The sequence below is a fragment of the Vanessa tameamea genome, chromosome 31 (assembly GCF_037043105.1).
Source record: "Vanessa tameamea isolate UH-Manoa-2023 chromosome 31, ilVanTame1 primary haplotype, whole genome shotgun sequence".
Classification (NCBI taxonomy): domain Eukaryota; kingdom Metazoa; phylum Arthropoda; class Insecta; order Lepidoptera; family Nymphalidae; genus Vanessa; species Vanessa tameamea.
The window spans coordinates 4,334,599-4,352,483 of record NC_087339.1 but is presented as its reverse complement, the minus strand read 5'-3'; the positions used below and the strand labels follow the sequence as shown (position 1 = coordinate 4,352,483).

General features: G+C 37.8%; 3 protein-coding genes across 5 annotated transcripts in view; 2 read left to right on the top strand and 1 right to left on the bottom strand.

Annotated features, from left to right (window-relative positions):
- Nucleotides 1-4,872, top strand: part of LOC113393735 (lysosomal alpha-mannosidase-like) — a 32,019-nt gene extending 27,147 nt beyond the window's left edge. For 2 of the 3 annotated variants that reach the window (XM_064220126.1, XM_064220127.1), the window contains exons 13-16: nt 428-533; nt 1,318-1,408; nt 2,040-2,590; nt 3,574-4,871. In XM_064220126.1, coding sequence (XP_064076196.1) covers nt 428-533; nt 1,318-1,408; nt 2,040-2,590; nt 3,574-4,806 — 1,981 coding nt within the window. In that variant the 3' untranslated portion in view covers nt 4,807-4,871. Of the gene's footprint in view, nt 1-427; nt 534-1,317; nt 1,409-2,039; nt 2,591-3,573 lie in introns of all 3 variants that reach the window. The other variant, XM_064220128.1, reaches the window with a different exon arrangement.
- Nucleotides 4,873-5,937: 1,065 nt separating this feature from the next.
- Nucleotides 5,938-14,506, bottom strand: LOC113393734 (S-phase kinase-associated protein 2-like). Its single transcript, XM_026630760.2, has 13 exons — nt 14,332-14,506; nt 14,096-14,165; nt 12,286-12,360; nt 10,761-10,884; nt 10,180-10,344; nt 9,774-9,918; nt 8,674-8,803; nt 8,399-8,570; nt 8,146-8,236; nt 7,701-7,825; nt 7,065-7,224; nt 6,587-6,706; nt 5,938-6,076 (listed from the first exon to the last, which is right to left on the bottom strand). The coding sequence occupies exons 1-13, from the start codon at nt 14,487-14,489 to the stop codon at nt 6,010-6,012; spliced, it is 1,602 nt and encodes a 533-aa protein (XP_026486545.2). The 5' UTR covers nt 14,490-14,506; the 3' UTR covers nt 5,938-6,009.
- A 373-nt stretch (nt 14,507-14,879) lies between these two features.
- Nucleotides 14,880-17,885, top strand: part of LOC113394106 (BCL2/adenovirus E1B 19 kDa protein-interacting protein 3) — a 37,655-nt gene continuing 34,649 nt past the window's right edge. The window contains exon 1 of the mRNA XM_064220141.1: nt 14,880-15,180. Within this exon, the coding sequence (XP_064076211.1) occupies nt 15,141-15,180 (40 nt within the window). The 5' untranslated portion in view covers nt 14,880-15,140. The remainder of the gene's footprint in view (nt 15,181-17,885) is intronic.

Genomic DNA, 17,885 nt, shown 5'->3' with positions numbered 1-17,885 from the left:
AGGGGTGGTCAAAAACAAGCGGAAATAGTCTTACGTAACAAATGAATGAAATGAAAGAGCCGAGATGGCCTAGTGGTTAGAACGCGTGCATCTTAACCGATGATTTCGGGTTCAAACCCAGGCAGGCACCACTGAATTTTCATGTGCTTAATTTGTGTTTATAATTCATCTCGTGCTCGGCGGTGAAGGGAAACATCGTGAGGAAACCTGCATGTGTCTAATTTCAATGAAATTCTGCCACATGTGTATTCCACCAACCCGCATTGGAGCAGCGTGGTGGAATATGCTCCATACCTTCTCCTCAACGGGAGAGGAGGCCTTAGCCCAGCAGTGGGAAATTTACAGGCTGATTATGTTTTATTATGTAACAAATGAATGGCCCCTAAGCTGTTTCACTTTAAAAAACGCCTAATATTTTTGTCTTCAGTAAAATTGCACAAAGGGATGCCTTGAAGCAGCCGCTCTTCGGTTATGACAGATGTCGTTTTAATGAGTCAAGTTGCCCCACGAGCGAAAACAGCAGACGGTTTGTGGTGAGTGTGTTTAATATATCTGGTTTTTAAACGTGAGATTTTTTTTATAGCGTTAGAAGACATATGAACCACCTGAGGGTAAGTGGTCACCACCACCCATAGACAAAGGCGCTGTAAGAAATATTAACCATTCCTTACATCACCAATGCGCCACCAACTTTGAGAACTAAGATGTTATGTCCCTTGTGCCTGTAGTTACACTGGCTCACCCTTCGGAACACAACAATACAGAGTACTGTTATTTGGCGGTAGAATATCTGATGAGTGGGTGGTACCTACCCAGACGGGCTCGCACAAAGCCCTCCCACCAAGTAAAGTATTAAGTTTTTTAAATAAAATTTTATTTTTTTATTTCCTTGTCATTTTATTATTCTCAAACTTTGCAACTTTTTTTTTTTTTTTACAAATGAATACTAGCAATGCCCCAAATTAATTAAGAATTTACCAAGATTCGTATTTAAGCCTTTGAGCTTATCACTTGTGTTAGGAGTGCGGGCGACAACAGTCCAAGGGGTCAGGGTCGATCCTGCGACTTTTAACATCGCTAGGCCCGTAAACCATGTAGTTAGCGTGCGCTGTTTTTTAGTGGGTATTCCGGTGCACTTAGCGCAGTCCTGGGCACCGACGAGTCCCACATCCCCCCCCCACACACTTTACTGGGGGAAACGCGTGATGGGTTCTTCAAGCGAGAAAAAAGAAATGCCCGTAAACCATTGCTCATTCGACTATTCAGTTTCGAATATTTTTATTTAGTCTAAATACTTGTATTATTGTTTACTTAAAGGTAACGATATACAATCCTGTGGGGTGGATAGTCATGGAACCGATACACGTGCCGGTCTTAGATGGTGCCTATGAAGTTTACGCGCCGAATGGTAAGTACAGAGCATACAGACACTCCCGAATCTGACATATTTTATAGCTAAAGTCTTTCAATGTCATACTGGGTCTTTTCATTTTAAAGATAAGGTTTAAAATCAAAAATTGTAACGGTTCGGTATCTAAAGTTTGGCAGTTTTTACACAGGCGTAGCAATGCCTCAGTCAGGTTCTAATTCGTACACAAAACCTTGACCTCGTGCTTGGCGGGATCTCTGATCAAGTCTCGGTCCATTTGTGAGGAGCCTCAGAAGGTCTCTTATAAATCTTTTTGTGCTGAGGAGTCGAGTTTGCCAGAAAATTGCTTGCATCCTGACTTGTTTAGCTTCAGATGGGTTGGCTACAATATTTTTATCACAATTCATCTCAATAAACTATACATACCTATTTATTTACACTGTTTGGTATCCGACACAAACCGTACCCATAAATATGTAGGTACTTCTTTCGAACCATAAACAATTTACTAAATTTTAAATATCCTATCACTCAGAAAACAAGTTAAGCCGTTGGTCTTGCGCTTGAACTGCTGACACAAACTCGAACACTTGACATCCAAGTCTCTCTCGAATCGAGTCAATTCTTGTGCAAGACCTCAAAGAAATAATGTTCATATAAAAAATTACAGGCGAAAAAATAACATCGCAATTGGTCGACATACCGGAGCCGGTGAAAAATATACCGACTAGAAAGTCGAAAGCGAGCCACGAACTAGTTTTCATTGCTAAACTGCATCCCCTCGGAGTGAAATCGTTTTACGTCAAGAAGCTGTCGAAGATATCCAGAAGGGATGTCGTTTATACGAATGAATACTACGGCAACATAAACGACTACTGGAAGAACTTACACGATAACTTCGTCGAAATACACAGCTTAAATGACACTAATGTAGACCATGAGTTCAAACAGGAACAAATACCTCTGCCAATAGCGAAAGTCGACGCGAAAGTTAACATAGAAAAAGATATCAACGCGGATATCTTAAAAGATAAAGATGATAACGTCGACGTCGAGGAATTGGAGAGAATTATAAAGGAAACGAAAACGGAGACGGCCGTTAAGGCGAGGAGTTTGGATAAGAAGCTGAACTATCCGAATCTCAACGAAGAAGAACTTAGGATGCTGGCTGATGAAGCGATGGTCGTCGAACGGGCTGATGAAGATTATTTGGAGAATGAGGTATGTTAGTAGATAGAGAATCAAAATATACTTTATTCGAGTAGGCTTTTACGAGCACTTTTGAATCGTCATTTAACAAACTATTTAAAGTGAAGCTACCACCGGTTCGTAATGTAGATTCCACCGAGAAGAACCGGCGAGAAACTCAGTAGTTACTCTTTTTCGACGTCTAAGAATACAGTCATGTTAGTTAAATACAATTATATATGTATGTCAAGTCTCCCGTCTGGAAGTCAACAAGCGTTAACTCCACGCTTTTTTATCATCAATATAATCTCGTATCGAATAATGTGCCTTCTTTACCGATGGATTTTTTACAAATGATTTGAATCTATGGAAACCGATAAACGAGCTTGGTTAGTTATTTGGGGTGTAGGCAGGCAAATGGGTTAAATATTGACTGTTTCGTTTCACTAGTCGTTTAGGCTTAAACGGCCTCAAACTGCGGTCGAAAATTTGAGTGAGCAAGTTTAAATACTTGTACAAAGTAGTGTTGCCTATCGATAGTCCACTATCGATAGACTATCGATAGTTAAGGTGTTCGCGATAGTATCAATAATCTATCGATAGTATCGCTGCTGCCAATAGTTTTGCTTCGATAGCTCTATCGATACTAGTTCTCGAGGTCAACTATCGAGCTAAGTATCTGCAACGCTGGTACAAAGCATCTTAGTCCCAAAGTATGTGGTGCGTAGCCGATTTGAGTGATAGTTTATGTTTCTTAATTAATGTTCGGTTGTGACCACGTACCATTAGGTGGCCCTTGTTATATATTTTAATTATACGGAACCACCCGATGGTAAGTGGTCCCCAAAGACAATGGTACTGCAAAAATATTAACCATTCCTTACCAATGCGCCACCAACCTTGGTAGCTAGGATGTGCCTGTGCCTGTAGTTACACTGGCTCACTCACGTGAATCGTGTAGAAATATCCTAAGCGTTAAACTATAACTCATTAAAATAATCTTACAACTTTTTCAGTACATGAAGATTCGCATCGACAACACAGGCGTCACACACATGATCCTACCAGACAGAACGACCAACCTAAAGGTGCAGCTACACTACTGGACCGGTTGCTATGGTAACAACACAAACACTCACGAACGCTCGTCCGGCGCTTACATCTTCCGACCACAAACAACAGTACCTTACGCAATGACGTACAGAAACAGCGGTACAGTCAAAGGCCCGATCGTTCAAGAGTATCGAGCTGAAACCAAAGAAAACGCAGCGAGCGTGCTCAGAATTTACAACGGTTTGAATTATTTCGTTCATGATTTTGTTGTCGGTCCCATACCGATAGAAGACAAAGTCGGCAAGGAATACGTCGTGAGATACGACACTAATGTCGTTAATAATGGTGAGTTCTACACCGATTCCAATGGAAGGCAGATGCTGAAACGGAAGTTGAACGAGCGTCCGCAGTGGAACTTAACTCTCGAAGAACCGATCGCCGGTAACTACTACCCGGTAACGAATAAAATATCGATACAAGACGAACAGACAAGAATATCGATATTGACGGATCGATCTGAAGGCGGGTCGTCTCTGGAAGAGGGGAGTATTGAATTGATGCTTCATCGGCGGCTGTTACACGACGACGCGTTCGGGGTTGGAGAAGCGTTAGACGAAGTTGCGGAAGGCAAGGGCCTAGTTATGCGAGGGCACCATAAGTTACTGAACATCAACCCCAAAAACGCCATAGATGTGATCGCCGAAAGAAAACTCGTCATACAAACCAATTTACAACCGATAGTGTTCATATCGAGTGCCGATAATGTCGATTTTGATACTTGGATGAAACTAGACAATTGTTTCAAAGGTACGAAGGAACTGCCGGATGGATTGCATTTATTAACTCTAGAACCGTGGACGAGAGATAGTTTACTGTTGAGAATCGAGAATTATGTCGATAAATCGAATAATTCGACGATAGAAATCGATTTATCGGAAGTGTTTAATAATGTTAAGATTATATCGATTAAAGAGACAACACTAGCCGCTAATCGGTGGGTGGAGGATGTCGAAAAGTGGACTTGGAAAGTCGAGAATGAGTTCTCTGAGAGTTTTAACTTGGAATATAATAATTTTGATTCGGTACCCCGGGCCAGGGCTGATGCTGGAGAAGCGACCGATGATCGTCTGAAGATTCAAATCAAAGCGAAACAAATCAGGACTTTTATCGCGAAATATAAAATGGTCGAATCGTAATTCTAAATCAATTTTAGTGTATGTACATATCAATGAAATAAATATATTTTTAATTAAATATGTTGTTTAAATATTTTTATTGAAATACATGAATTAAATATGTTGTTTATATATTATTGTTGATCAATATATATCAGACTTTTGGTAAAAAGATAAACAAACCTTAGATGTACGTATTTCATGCGATTCGCTAATAACTCAGCCATATTGTGCACTACTGAGAGTTTATGATTAACATATCTCTATTTATAATACAACACTGTTACACTTAACTACTTACTTCCAAAATTCCGTTAAGAGTTTCGTTCAAAACGCCATTTTTTCGCAAATCCATAGGAATACCATAGATTAATTGAGCTCCCAACCAATGATATCGGATCAATTTGCTGTCAAATGTTTTTTATTTGGCTTTTCTCCTCTTATGGTTGGAATAGAGTATACTAGATTCTATGCCTACATTACAACATTTAATTCGGAGCCCAACTCTTTAATATTAAGCTTTTTGAAAATAAATTTCTAAGATGGCGATTCGATAGGTAGACGAAAATTTTAAGTAAAACATTTTATAACAAGCAAAAAATATTGCGTAGCTGTTGCGTTTTTTCAGATCATAGCAGTCCAGCCCGCTGCTAGTATTATTATTCAATAATAAAGGCTTGATCCCTTTTTCAGTGATGCAGTACCAACATATACGTAGATCATCTCAGGAGATAATTGTAGTATGTTCATAACTGATCGGTTTACTTTGTGTTTCTAACGTAATGTATTATTTTTAAGACCCTAGTTGTTATACAGTTTTGGAGAGCTAAGAAAACGTTTGTTTTTAAAATAATTTACTGGAAGTTTCATAGATTTTTTTTTACGTGATAACTCAAAAAGGGTTCACTTTTGCATCATGCATATGGGGGTTAAAATTATCGCAAATAATCACCCCTATCACCTCCTAACGGGAATACGTCGAATTACCAATAATCCTGTATAAAAAAAAAATGTACTTTATTGGTATACTGTCATTAAGATGGTCCAGCCGCAACCGGTCCAGCTGTTTGGAGGTGTGAAGCTTGAAGGCACACAGAGTAACTACCGGATAACATTGTTGGGTACAAATAAACGACTCCGTACAAAATGAAGAATTTATTTTCGATTTAAAGATTTATTTCACTTAATTACAATAAATATTTACACTATATCGAGTTATAACTATCAGTCTCTCGTCCGGAGGCCCCAGATGGACGTCCGCCTCGTGCCGATCGTGGGCCTCGCGATGGCGCTGAAACATACCGAGCAACGTTAACCACAACTAATATTATAGGTTACAACATCCCCACAACTCCGACCGCCATGAAGTGCACAGACGCACACAGGGGCACAGCTAGCACAGGAGGTGACAAAGACCTACTCATACGCAGGAATATCGCTCTTCACTCTTGTCAGACCGGTTGCGGTCGTCATATCTTCGTTCACTGAGTGGGAGGGCTCTGTGCCAGCTCGACTGGGTAGATACCACTCATCAGATATTCTATCGTCAAACAACACTTGGGTTTGTTGTGTCCCGGTTTAAATGGTGAGCCAGTGTAACTACAGGCACAAGGGACATAACATCTCAGTTCCCAAGGTTGGTAACGCTTTGGTGTGATGAGAGAAATGGTCAATGTTTCTAACAACATCAGTGTCTATGGGCGGTGGTGACCACTTACCATCAGGGGCCAATTAATTAACTCGTCCGTATAAATAAAAAATGGCCCCATATCTCATTCGATCTTAACACGATGCAACTTACCTGAACATAAATTGATTGAGTTGAATCGCGGGGAGAGCTTTCCTCAGAGTGTTCAGGGAGCCACTCTGCAGCATTCCCCATACCTCGAGATACTGCAGGGACGTCATGCTGCTCAGCTTCCTGGAGTACAATCGATGGGGTTACATACTCGGTAAGTGTTTTATGTATTTATGTATGGAGTCAGTCGTCAGGTGTTAGGCCCAAAACCGACTTGACTGGAAAGGTTAAGGCGGATGATTAATCCCGACTGCCATTAACCAGGCCCGACTTAATGCGTGCAGGGGTGAAAAACCTGGGGCTACGCATTGAGATTATGGTAAAGTATGAGAACATCGAAGAGGCACCAAGAAGGTCTCTTAAACATCTATCTCGGGGAGAGGGGAAATCGCCAGAATACACGTGTCCTTGAGATACAAAACACCCAAGACACACTCAGGGTCTCAAGGCTGTGGGGGTGAGGCCGTATAACGGTACGCACATGAGCGAGTGCGGCGGCAGCAGGTAGCAGCGGCTGAGCGCGAGGTGCTCGAGGCGGGTGAGCGCCAGCAGCGCCGTCAGCGCTGATACGCCCAGGCGGGAGCAGTCCGACACGTCCAGGTCCAGCAGCCGCGGGCAGCGAGCCACCAGCGCCGCCACCACTGGGGGTGCCACTGGGTTAGTTCTCGGTCATTTGGTGCAATTTATTTTATAGATTCGGAAGTTCTCTTTGCGAATGTTCGCGCCGCCGTATTGGAAGAATGGCGCTCAAAACTGTCCTTTGCGAGAAATTTTCACGATAAAAATAGTTATGTAAAGTAATTAACCAGAGAAAATCTCCTTCAATTTATGCAGTCACCTTTATTTTATTGTAATATCAATAATTCCAGCGTACGAGCGCCGCGATGTTCCCTCCAGCATGCATTCCAGGCAAAACTAGCAACTGACTGGACTACTGGTAAAACGCATTTACGTAGGCATTCTCCTCCGTCAGAAGAGGGATTACATGGAACTCGCCGGCAACCGAGTGCCGGAATATCCACTAAACAACCGGCGGTACCCTCTCCGAGCCATCGAAGGGCGCCGCTGGTGAGTCAAAGGTGGCTGTTTATTAAAAAATAACTTTTTTAAAACTCACTGTCGTCGGTCATGACCCTCGCTCCGCTCACGTTCAGCCTCTGCAGTTTCGGCGGTAACATCGACACGAGCACGTTCAGCGCGGCCTCGCTCAGGTTACACCACGATATGTTCAGGGACTGGAGACTGGAACACGCACATGACATTACTAGTGGTGGTCATGTCAAATTCAACACACAGACAGACAGAGTTACTTTTGCATTTGCAATTTTTTTTCCAGGATTGGCTGAAGAAGAAGATGAGTATCTTCTTCACAGTCAACTATCAATTATATATTTTTTTTTAAAGAGAATACTTCCTATTTGGATTCCTAGTGGGGACGACAATAGCTCAAGGGGCAGAATCGATCCTGCGACTTTTTACGTCGCTAGGCTACCGTACACCATTGCACTATTGACGCTTAAACTCATCTCAAAATGACCAGTCTAATATATAGAATACCTTACCCCGTACATCCTTCCAGCATACAAGTCAACCCGTCGGCGGTTATCCCCTGGGCCATCGTCAGGTTGAGTGTCTCCAAGTTTGTGCATTTGCCTGAAAGTCAGTGACGTGTTACGCGACATGAAACATATCTCAACAGTTAAAGCGTACATTCGTCAACACGAGCTGTCTATCTCACTCTCACAGTCAGAGTACAATCGGAAAGAAACGACTGACTGACATTGACGAATGCCAACTCCCACATCGCGAGCGTACCGAGGAGTCGCTGCGCGTGCGCAGTGAGCGCCACGCTCTCGAGGCTGAGCTTGCGCAGCGCGGGGCAGGCGAGCAGCGCGTGCTCCAGCGTGCGCGCGTCGAGCGAGCACATGCTCAGGTCCAGGTACTGCACACGCGAGGGCGGGCACGCCGCCGGCGCCCACGCGCCTATCTGGGGGGGCGTAACCATTATAGCATTTTTTGGAACATTTATATTGTACGACACCATGTATAAGTATGAATTGAGTATGGAATTTACAATAAAAAAATCTCACCTCTGAACTGGCGAGCCTGACGATGACAGGCTTCCTGGCCAATATCCTGCCTAGGGCATCCTTCGCTAGAGTCTTGTTGCCTAAATCTAACCTCTGCCAGAGGGTTTCATCGCAGGCTAGTCTGTATAACCTGAAATATAAAGAATAGATTGGTCTAGATTCTATCATCTGTTTAGAGAACTGTCTGTTCGAGTGAACTGGCAGGCAACCTTTCCCTCTCTTTCCCTCCTCTCTGTCTTTTTCTATTGTATATAGTTTTATATAAGATTACTTTGACAATATTTTTATTATTGTTCAAATACACACATAATTTTAATAACAATTTATATCTTGTAATTTAATTATCAAATTAGAGCCGAGATGGCCCAGTGGTTTGAACGCGTGCATCTTAACCGATGATTACGGGTTCAAACCCAGGCAGGCACCACTGTATTTTCATCTGCTTAATTTGTGTTTATAATTCATCTCGTGCTCGACGGTGAAGGAAAACATCGTGAGGAAACCTGCATGTGTCTAATTTCAACGAAATTCTGCCACATGTGTATTCCACCAACCCGCATTGAGCAGTGTGGTGGAATAAGCTCCATACCTTTTCCTCGAAGGGATAGGAGGCCTTAGCCCAGCAGTGGGAAATTTACAGGCTGTTAATGTAATTTAATTAATTGTTATTTAATAGATAATTTACGTAGAATTACTGGAACTTTTAATAAAGGGCCATTCATTTATTACGTAAGACGATTTAGGAGGGGAGGGGTCGACCATGTCTTATGTTTTCTTACAAGGGCGTGGGAAGGAGTCTCGATAGTTCTTACGTAAGATCAAAAAAATGCGCAAAGTTAATTAATTAAAAAAAATTGATTATTTGAAACATAAACATTAAAATAAACCAAACATGTATTAATTTTTTCCTTTAGATTCTTACATAATAAATATTAAACAGGGGTGGAGGGGGTCGGCCTATTCTTATAATAGGGGGGGGGCGTCAAAAACAAGCTAAAATTGTTTTACGTAATAAATGAATGGTCCCTAATTGATGATTATTTAAATAATATTCATCGAATAATGAATAAGTATAATAAAGAGCTCTAGATGTAGTTAACCTCTTGCAAACAAGAGCGCAATGCGCCAGAGCTCTCTTCGGCAGCCAGCGGAGCACAGACAGCACCAACTCGTCCGGTAACATGGAGAATGTATCCCTGCTGGACGCCAAGGCTCCGATCACGCTGACGGGCTCCTCTGATGGACCTAAATAAACACATATGGATTTATATTACAGTCTCAATGTCGTGTTCAAACAATACTATCTTATTTAAAATCTACTACTAATACTATAAATGTGAAAGGAAATCTTTCGTCTTGGTGTTAGGGCTTCGTGCAAGCCCGTCTGGGTACGTACCACCCACTCATCAGATAGTCTACCGCCCAACAGCAGTGCTCAACGAAACTGGAACTTATACAGCCCGTGCGAACGAGACGGGTAGATAGTTAACGAAAAAAAAGACTGACGTTCAATATCCTTAAGTTTCTTGCCGCTTGTAGTCGTAGCACTGTACCCGGAGCTCATGTGTTTGTAGCCAGCGCTGACTGACTGACCCAGGGGAGTTTCCTCTTCTATCAAGTAAGCACTGGTCAGGGTCGTATCCAGCAATTGTTCTGTTGGTTGGAGGGGTACTGGAATGTTGAAATGATATTATTTAAAATTGCATATTTGGAAGGAAGTACTTTATCGAATGATACACTAAAGATACAAATCTTCAATGATCACGACAGTTTTATAATCTATACTATTAAAAATCCGAAAGTACCTCTTCTGTCTGTCTGTTGGTATTTCAGAGAAGGACAATTCAACTGAATCTGATGAAATTTGATATAAAACAAGCTTGAACTCCAAGGTAGGACACACACTAACTACTAAAATCCAAGCAAAGCCGCGTGCGCCAACTTGTATTCTATATGTTTGTGTGTACAAGTGAATATCTATGCTTGTGTACGTCTTGTACGTCATTACATGGGCTCACTCTTAAAAAAGGAAAATAATAACATAAACATTTGTATGTTTGTTGCGTGCAGTGATATTAACAACTTACATTTATCACAATTCCTGGGGCTCTTCCGTGACGGTCCGGGGCTTGACTTCCCCGGGGGGCTGATAACTCGGGATATGTTTGGGTTCACATTTTCTATATCACGTTTTCTTTTAAGTTGTCTATGCTGAAATCAAAGAAACACATTCAAACACACAAATAACGTACAAACTAACATACACTATGATTTAATACATACATATATATTTAGTAAAAAGCGGTTATTTTAAATATTACAAACAGACAATCCAATTTTATTATATGTATAGATAAAACAGTCGCTTCCTGTCCGATCTTTTAAACTACGCCACGGATTCTAATCCGGTTTTCATCAATAAACAGAGCGATTCAAGAGGAACGTTTACATGTATGATACTGTATGCTTATTATAATAGAGAAAATATCTCTGGCTGGCTCTTCACGTTTAAGCAGCTGAACTGATTTAGATGGAATTTGGTGTGGATATAGTTTGATTTCCGGAGAAGGACATAGGTTAGTTTTTATAACGGAAATTATACCTTGACGCTGTGAAATGGGGTTTGGAAATTTGCATGGGGAATTAAACATTTGAGTATCATCGTAAGTAAGGAATATAAAACTCATAATAAATTAAATAATGTTGAACTTAGATATTCTTTGTGGATTTTTGACCAATCAGGTTAATTAGAAGACAATTATTTGGGTTCCGTACACAGAGATAAAACGGGACCCTATTACTAAAACTCCCCTGTCCGTCTGTCACCAGGCTGTCTCATTTTTTTTTTTATGACGGAGGAAGGCGGACGAGCTAATGGGCCACCTGATGGTAAGTGGTTACCACCGCCCATAGACCATATCACCAATGCGCCATCAACCTTGGGACCCAAGATGTTATGTCGCTTGTGCCTTATGCCTGTAGTTACACTGACTCACTCACCCTTCAAACCAGAACACATCAATATTGAACACTGGTGTAGAATATCTGATGAGTGGGTGGTACCTACCCAGACGGGCTTGCACAAAGCCCTACCACCAAGTAAATCTCATGAACCGTGATAGTTAGACAGTTAAATTTTTTACAGATGATGTATTTCTGTTGCCAGTATAACAACAAATACTAAGAACAGAATAAAATAAATGGGATTCCCATATATAAAACTTGATTTTTTTGCCGTTTTTATAGATAATGCTACGGAACCCTCCGTGTGCGAGTCTGATTCGCACTTGGGCGGGTTTTTTAATTAAGACGTAGGTAAACCTTATCTACAATAATCTATAATTATCATTAAGAGTTTAATTAGTCGTAAATACACTACTAAATACACAACATATATTATAAATGCAAAAGTATCTGTCTGGCACGCCTTCAGACACTAAACAGATTTTGATGAAATTTGGTACTAAGATTTAGTCCCAAGAAATGACAGGCTATTGTGTTTGGAAGGTAAAGAGGGGGTTAAGGTTTGAGTGCTACAAAAAAGAATGGCAAGGGGAGAGAGGCTTTCTTGAGAGATAGCAAGCTTAATTGACATAACATCAATAAACTTACTGTATTGCTCGTTGGATCACAGTTATTTTCTCCCTCCTCTGGCTCTAGTAAACTAACACCCATCTCTTGTAATACCTAGAAGTAAATTAAATTTTATTGTATTTATAAATTATTTATTAACATAACAGTTTATGTATTGTAATCATGAATGTATGTTCAATTTGTGGTAGGTAACATTAGGTATTCTGTCTTCAAAGAGCAAATATTAGTTTTGTTGTGTTCCGGTCTGAATGGTTAGCCAGTGTAAATACAGGCACTACGGACATACATTTTTTTCGAATTACTAATGCATTTTTTTTTTCTTTTATTATTTATTGATCCTAGCAAACCTTAAACTTATTTTTGTATTGTAATGTATTTGTTAATGATTGTTAATATGTGTGCAGAGTAAATAAGATATTGTCTATGTGTGTGTAACGAAATTATATGAGTGCACTTTGGTATCAAACATTGTCATGCTATGTATTCAAGCCGAAGGAAGCAACGCTGAATTTGTGTTTATAATTGAAGAGTATAACGATGTTTGTATACTGATATTTACAGTAAGCCTGTTACATGATGTTATGTTTAATATTTTAAAGACATCTGGACATTTTTTGAACTCGTAACATAGTTTTATCTTTTAAATCTTAATACATTTTTATTAAAATATTGGAAAAGTTTACTGCCATTTCTTGCTGGTTTCTTTTCAGTAGAATTCAATGAATAAATCCGAACTGGAGATAGTTACGTATAATACAGTCGTATAAAATGACGATTCAAGCGCTCATAGAAGGCTACTTTAATAACATATTAAGTATGTTTTGATTTGATCAGTGTTTCTGTGGGTTGGCACATTACTGCATAACATGGTCCATAAGTATCAGAGAGTTTTTTTCCTTTAAGTCTCTGGGTTGTCATGCATCGAGATCACCTATCGTCAAGTAGACATAACAACCTGTTGTATTATAAATATTAACATATCCTTACTTCACTAATGTACCTTGGAAATGAAGATGTTATGTTCCTTGTCATGTGTCTGTCGTTACACTGTCTCACAAAATATTCGAACCGGAACACAACAATACCGAATATTGCTTTTTAACAGTAGAATATGTGTTCAGTGGATTGTTCTTAACACAAAAAACTTGCAAAAGGATCAACCAATATCCGGGAATGGAGGAATAATCTCTAAACCTTTTTAAGCTCTAACTTTAGCCTGACATTGGAGATATTAACACTTTACAGGGTAATAAATATATCACAATATTTATTTAACTATTCCATAGTTATCTTTACTACGTTAGGATTATCAAAGAAACGAATAAAGGTATTCTGTTCAGAGGATACGCTTCATAGGACTAACTCCAAGCATTTCTATTATATACATAACCCTGTACAATATAATAATGTTTATTTTAAGTTTTAAATTGATATATAGGAAGGTACATTTAAATTGATATATAGGAAGGAATTTAAATATAGAATTGAATAAGGATGTTTTTTTATTAAGAATTTAGTGAAGTTGAACACTTAGTGTAAGAAACACTGATTCCTAGTCGATTATTGTATGTAGATTCGACTTAAATTACTAAGCACGTATATCGAGCCTCGATAAGTTATCTTCCAGCACTAAGATCATTCGTTTAATGCTATTTAAGATACGCATCAAATATCGATGTTATACCTGTGCTATTTTTACGTTTTACCAATAGTATATTGAACTTCTAGGGTTTCTCTAGATCAAGATGCGCAGTAATTAGATATTATATCGAATTTTAGCCGAAGGTGTGGTTAATAAAAAAAGCGGGAAGGAATTATCTTTACTCACTTCAGTATCCGTTCTTCGGTCCATCAGACTCCAAGATTTGCGCGCTGAGGTGTCTAAACGCATTCTTTTCCTAAAACACACACAGATTCCTTGAATATTCACACGATTTCAGATGGTAATATTAAAATGACACGTTATAAACATTTGGCGCCTTTTAACTTTGGCGCTCAAAATCAGCTGTCAGAGACAGGTGAGGTAGAATTTATCAATTTTAACACAAAAAGTACTCAGCTCACCGAGGACTTTCGATCACATCGAGAGCAGAAGAAGTGTGGTCATCTTCTACACTGTTTACATTCATTTTAATTATATTTTTAACTCTTATAAAGATCAAAGAAAGAACGTCATCACTATTCATTAATTTGATGAAATTAGAAAAAAGAATAGACAACATTCAACAAATTATTTGAAAAGAAACCTGTATTGCAAGCTTTAAATAAATATTCAAAAATATAGCTGTCATATTTTTAAAATATTTCATTTCTTATTTCATTTCTTTTATTATTTCTTTATAGTAAAATATAAAATTAAATTTACATATTTAATCGTTATGTATTTAACGTAATTTATTATAACATTTCAAATTTTACAATATAGACAAGTCATTATAACAAATTTTGGTAGTAATATTGTTTTCGATCGTCTTAAATATCTATATTTAATAATTGAAATTTAAATGCATTTATTTTAAGTACTTTTATTTCAAATAAAATATGATAAAAAAAATCGTTCTGTTAAAAAAAATTAAGATCTAAAATGACAACACTAGTTTTTGTTTACAATTTTTGATCCAATGGCTGCACGACATTATTACGCACTGCTTTCCAATTCGTCGAATGCATCGTCAGATATTTGTAGCGTGTAATGTTGCGCGCTTTCCTGTCAACTAAAATCAAAACATAAAACAAAGAACGTCGCACGAAAACGCTCGCCGTGTTTGTTTTTGTCACAAAACAACGCAAAAAATCTGATTTTCTTTTCATTTTAAATTGTGGAAATTGAAAAGAAACCTTAAGTTGTCTGGTGTTGTGATTATTCCGCGAGAATGGCGGCTAGAAAACTGAATACCATCGAAGATCTAAGTGGTAAGTTGAACGTAAATAAACAATTGATTCACGAATATGACGATACACCTATTTATTATTTTCAATAACACAAGTTCCGATACATAAATAGAAATTATAGCGTGAATATATTTACTATGTGCATTGTTTTCCGTTAACAATTGCGCAGTTATTATTTCGCAACAGCTGGTGTGATTTTGTCCTTGAAAGTTAGGTATTTTAAAGTGGGCAATCTATTGATATGTAACCTTCGAGGCCATCGAAATCATAAACAAACGTATTTAAATGGTAATTAATATAAACGGGTTTTATTGATAGTGCACATATTAGCTAGAGACTCGATTTGTTTTGGGTCATCTTTATTTGGTTAGTTATTTCGACTCTTACCTATTATGTAGTTATGAGCGCCTGGTAGGTATTCGTTTAGTTTTTTTTTTACGTTGCGATTTTCTTTTGTTGTGTTTAGTAATTGTAATGTATTTTAATTTTATATGTATTATGGATGTATGTTGTTATTGTATTGTTTCGTAAATATTCTATTGTTGGAAAAAAACATGTCTGCAATTAACATCGCATTAGTATTAATCATATACCAGACTGCTAATTTGTTTTTAACTTTTTATTGGCTTTCTTTTTGTTGAGTTAGAGTTTCAAATTTTTTTTTTTAATATTCCTTATTCTGTCTGGCAAAGAATGACCAATGAATGAAAATTATAAAATATAAAAATTAAAACAGTTGAAAAAGGCAGCGATTTCCAAACTTTGGTGCAACAGGTACTATTTTTACAAGATTGGGGATATAGTTAGTTATAGAAAATATGTTAGTTTCATTTAATCCTTTGATTGTCTGTTCATCTCTTCCTGTTTATTTTCCTGATATAAATCTAGGGTCACATTATTATTATAATCAGGATCGGACGAGATTATTTATTATTATGATGTTATCACAATGGACATACTTCACGGGAAACCTTTGCAAATATAAAACAAATTGTGAATACAATTAAAAAAAATGTTATTAAGATTATAAGTATTTTTTTTTCTTAGTATTTTAGTTAGTAGAACCGGCAAATAACTCACTAGTTACTCTTTTTCAACATTTAAAATATAAAGTCATGTTAGTTAAATACAATTATATATTATATCCTGCCTGGAAGTCGACAAGTATCAAGTCCACACCTTTTTATCATCTATATTCTATGCAGACCTGCATTGAATAATATGCTTTTTTTATTCATGTATTTTTTGCAATTGATTGGACTTTATTAATCAGAAATATACTAGCAAGATATCATATGAGAAATTAATCCTTCAATGTGATTTTATATAGTCAAAATCATTATATTATTGACCATGTTAAGCTGTAATTACTTGCCGTTCAATTGTAATTAATGTTCTCAGCTTTTTTATTTTTATAATTGTACAAATAGCATTAAAAGCAAAAACAAGCGAACAATGCTATTACACATTCTAATCTTTTAATCTAGCTTCCTGAGCCTAGTATTTGCGCTAAGATGTTTGACTTAGAATTAATTATTTAAACATGGACCAATGTTACTAGGCTAAAACAATTGTTTGGATGTATTTGTTTTTTATTGGAATGTTGTTTTTTTTTACTTAGCTTACACAGTGTACTGGCAGTAATTGTTACACCTCCTCCAAGCTACCTTTCCCTATATTTCTCTTTCTATCTCGCTTTATTGTATATGGTTTTATATAAGAATATATAAAAAACATTGTTTTTTGGTGTTTTAATTCGGATAGGGTATTTAAAAAATATTTTTGTGATTTAATTATTTTCAACATTGTTAGTTTATTTGTTATTAAATACATAACATATAGGAAAAGCAACTTGGTTCCAACCGACTGTTCTATGGCACTTTTCGTTTTTCAGTTTAGTAATTCATAGTAAATTGGATTTTTTTTTTTTTATAAGTCAATTTTTTAATGTTTTATATGAGAAATGTGAAGTTAGATTAAGATTTAATGTATGCATATGATGTGTTATTATGTTTACAAAAGTATCTTTTGTTTCGCGTTTTAAAATTATACCACTGACCCCAAAGTAACCTTGCAATTACGCTGAGATGATTGACTTGTCGTTAGTTTATTAGATAAACTGAATATAAGAGTTGCTTATATTTTGTCATCTGATCCCGATGATCTAGTTCTACTATAATTGAATGAATATTTTGCGGTTATTATACGTTTTTTATATGTTATAGGCAGGCGGATGTGTAAATTGATCACCTGGTGTGTCACCACCGCCGATAGATATTGCCATTAACAAATATTAACCATTCCTTATATCAAATGCGCCACCAACCTTGGGAGATAAGATGTTACGTCCCTTGTGCCTGTAGTTACACTGGATAAACGACAATAAATTAGAATATTTTATGTCATTGATAAATAAGTGTTCTTTAATTAAGAGGTACTAAAAATTAAGAGCGGTTCCTAGGTTTACTAGCTGTCTCCTTGGTTCCACTATCCATTGTCGTTTTGTAATATTATGAGCCAAGTGATATAGTGAGCCGAGATGGACCAGTGGTTAGAACGCGTGCATCTTAACCGATGATTTCGGGTTCAAACCCAGGCAGGCACCACTGAATTTTCATGTGCTTAATTTGTGTTTATAATTCATCTCGTGCTCGGCGGTGAAGGAAAACATCGCGAGGAAACCTGCATGTGTCTAATTTCAACGAAATTCTGCCACACGTGTATTC

Coding starts and splice junctions, on each gene's coding strand:
- LOC113393734 (XM_026630760.2), bottom strand. CDS start 14,489: ATGTTGTCTATTCTTTTTTCTAATTTCATCAAATTAATGAATAGTGAT. Junction 7,225..7,700: donor GAGGGTCATGACCGACGACA/GTGAGTTTTAAA, acceptor TGGCACCCCCAG/TGGTGGCGGCGCTGGTGGCT. Junction 6,077..6,586: donor CTCAATCAATTTATGTTCAG/GTAAGTTGCATC, acceptor GGTATGTTTCAG/CGCCATCGCGAGGCCCACGA.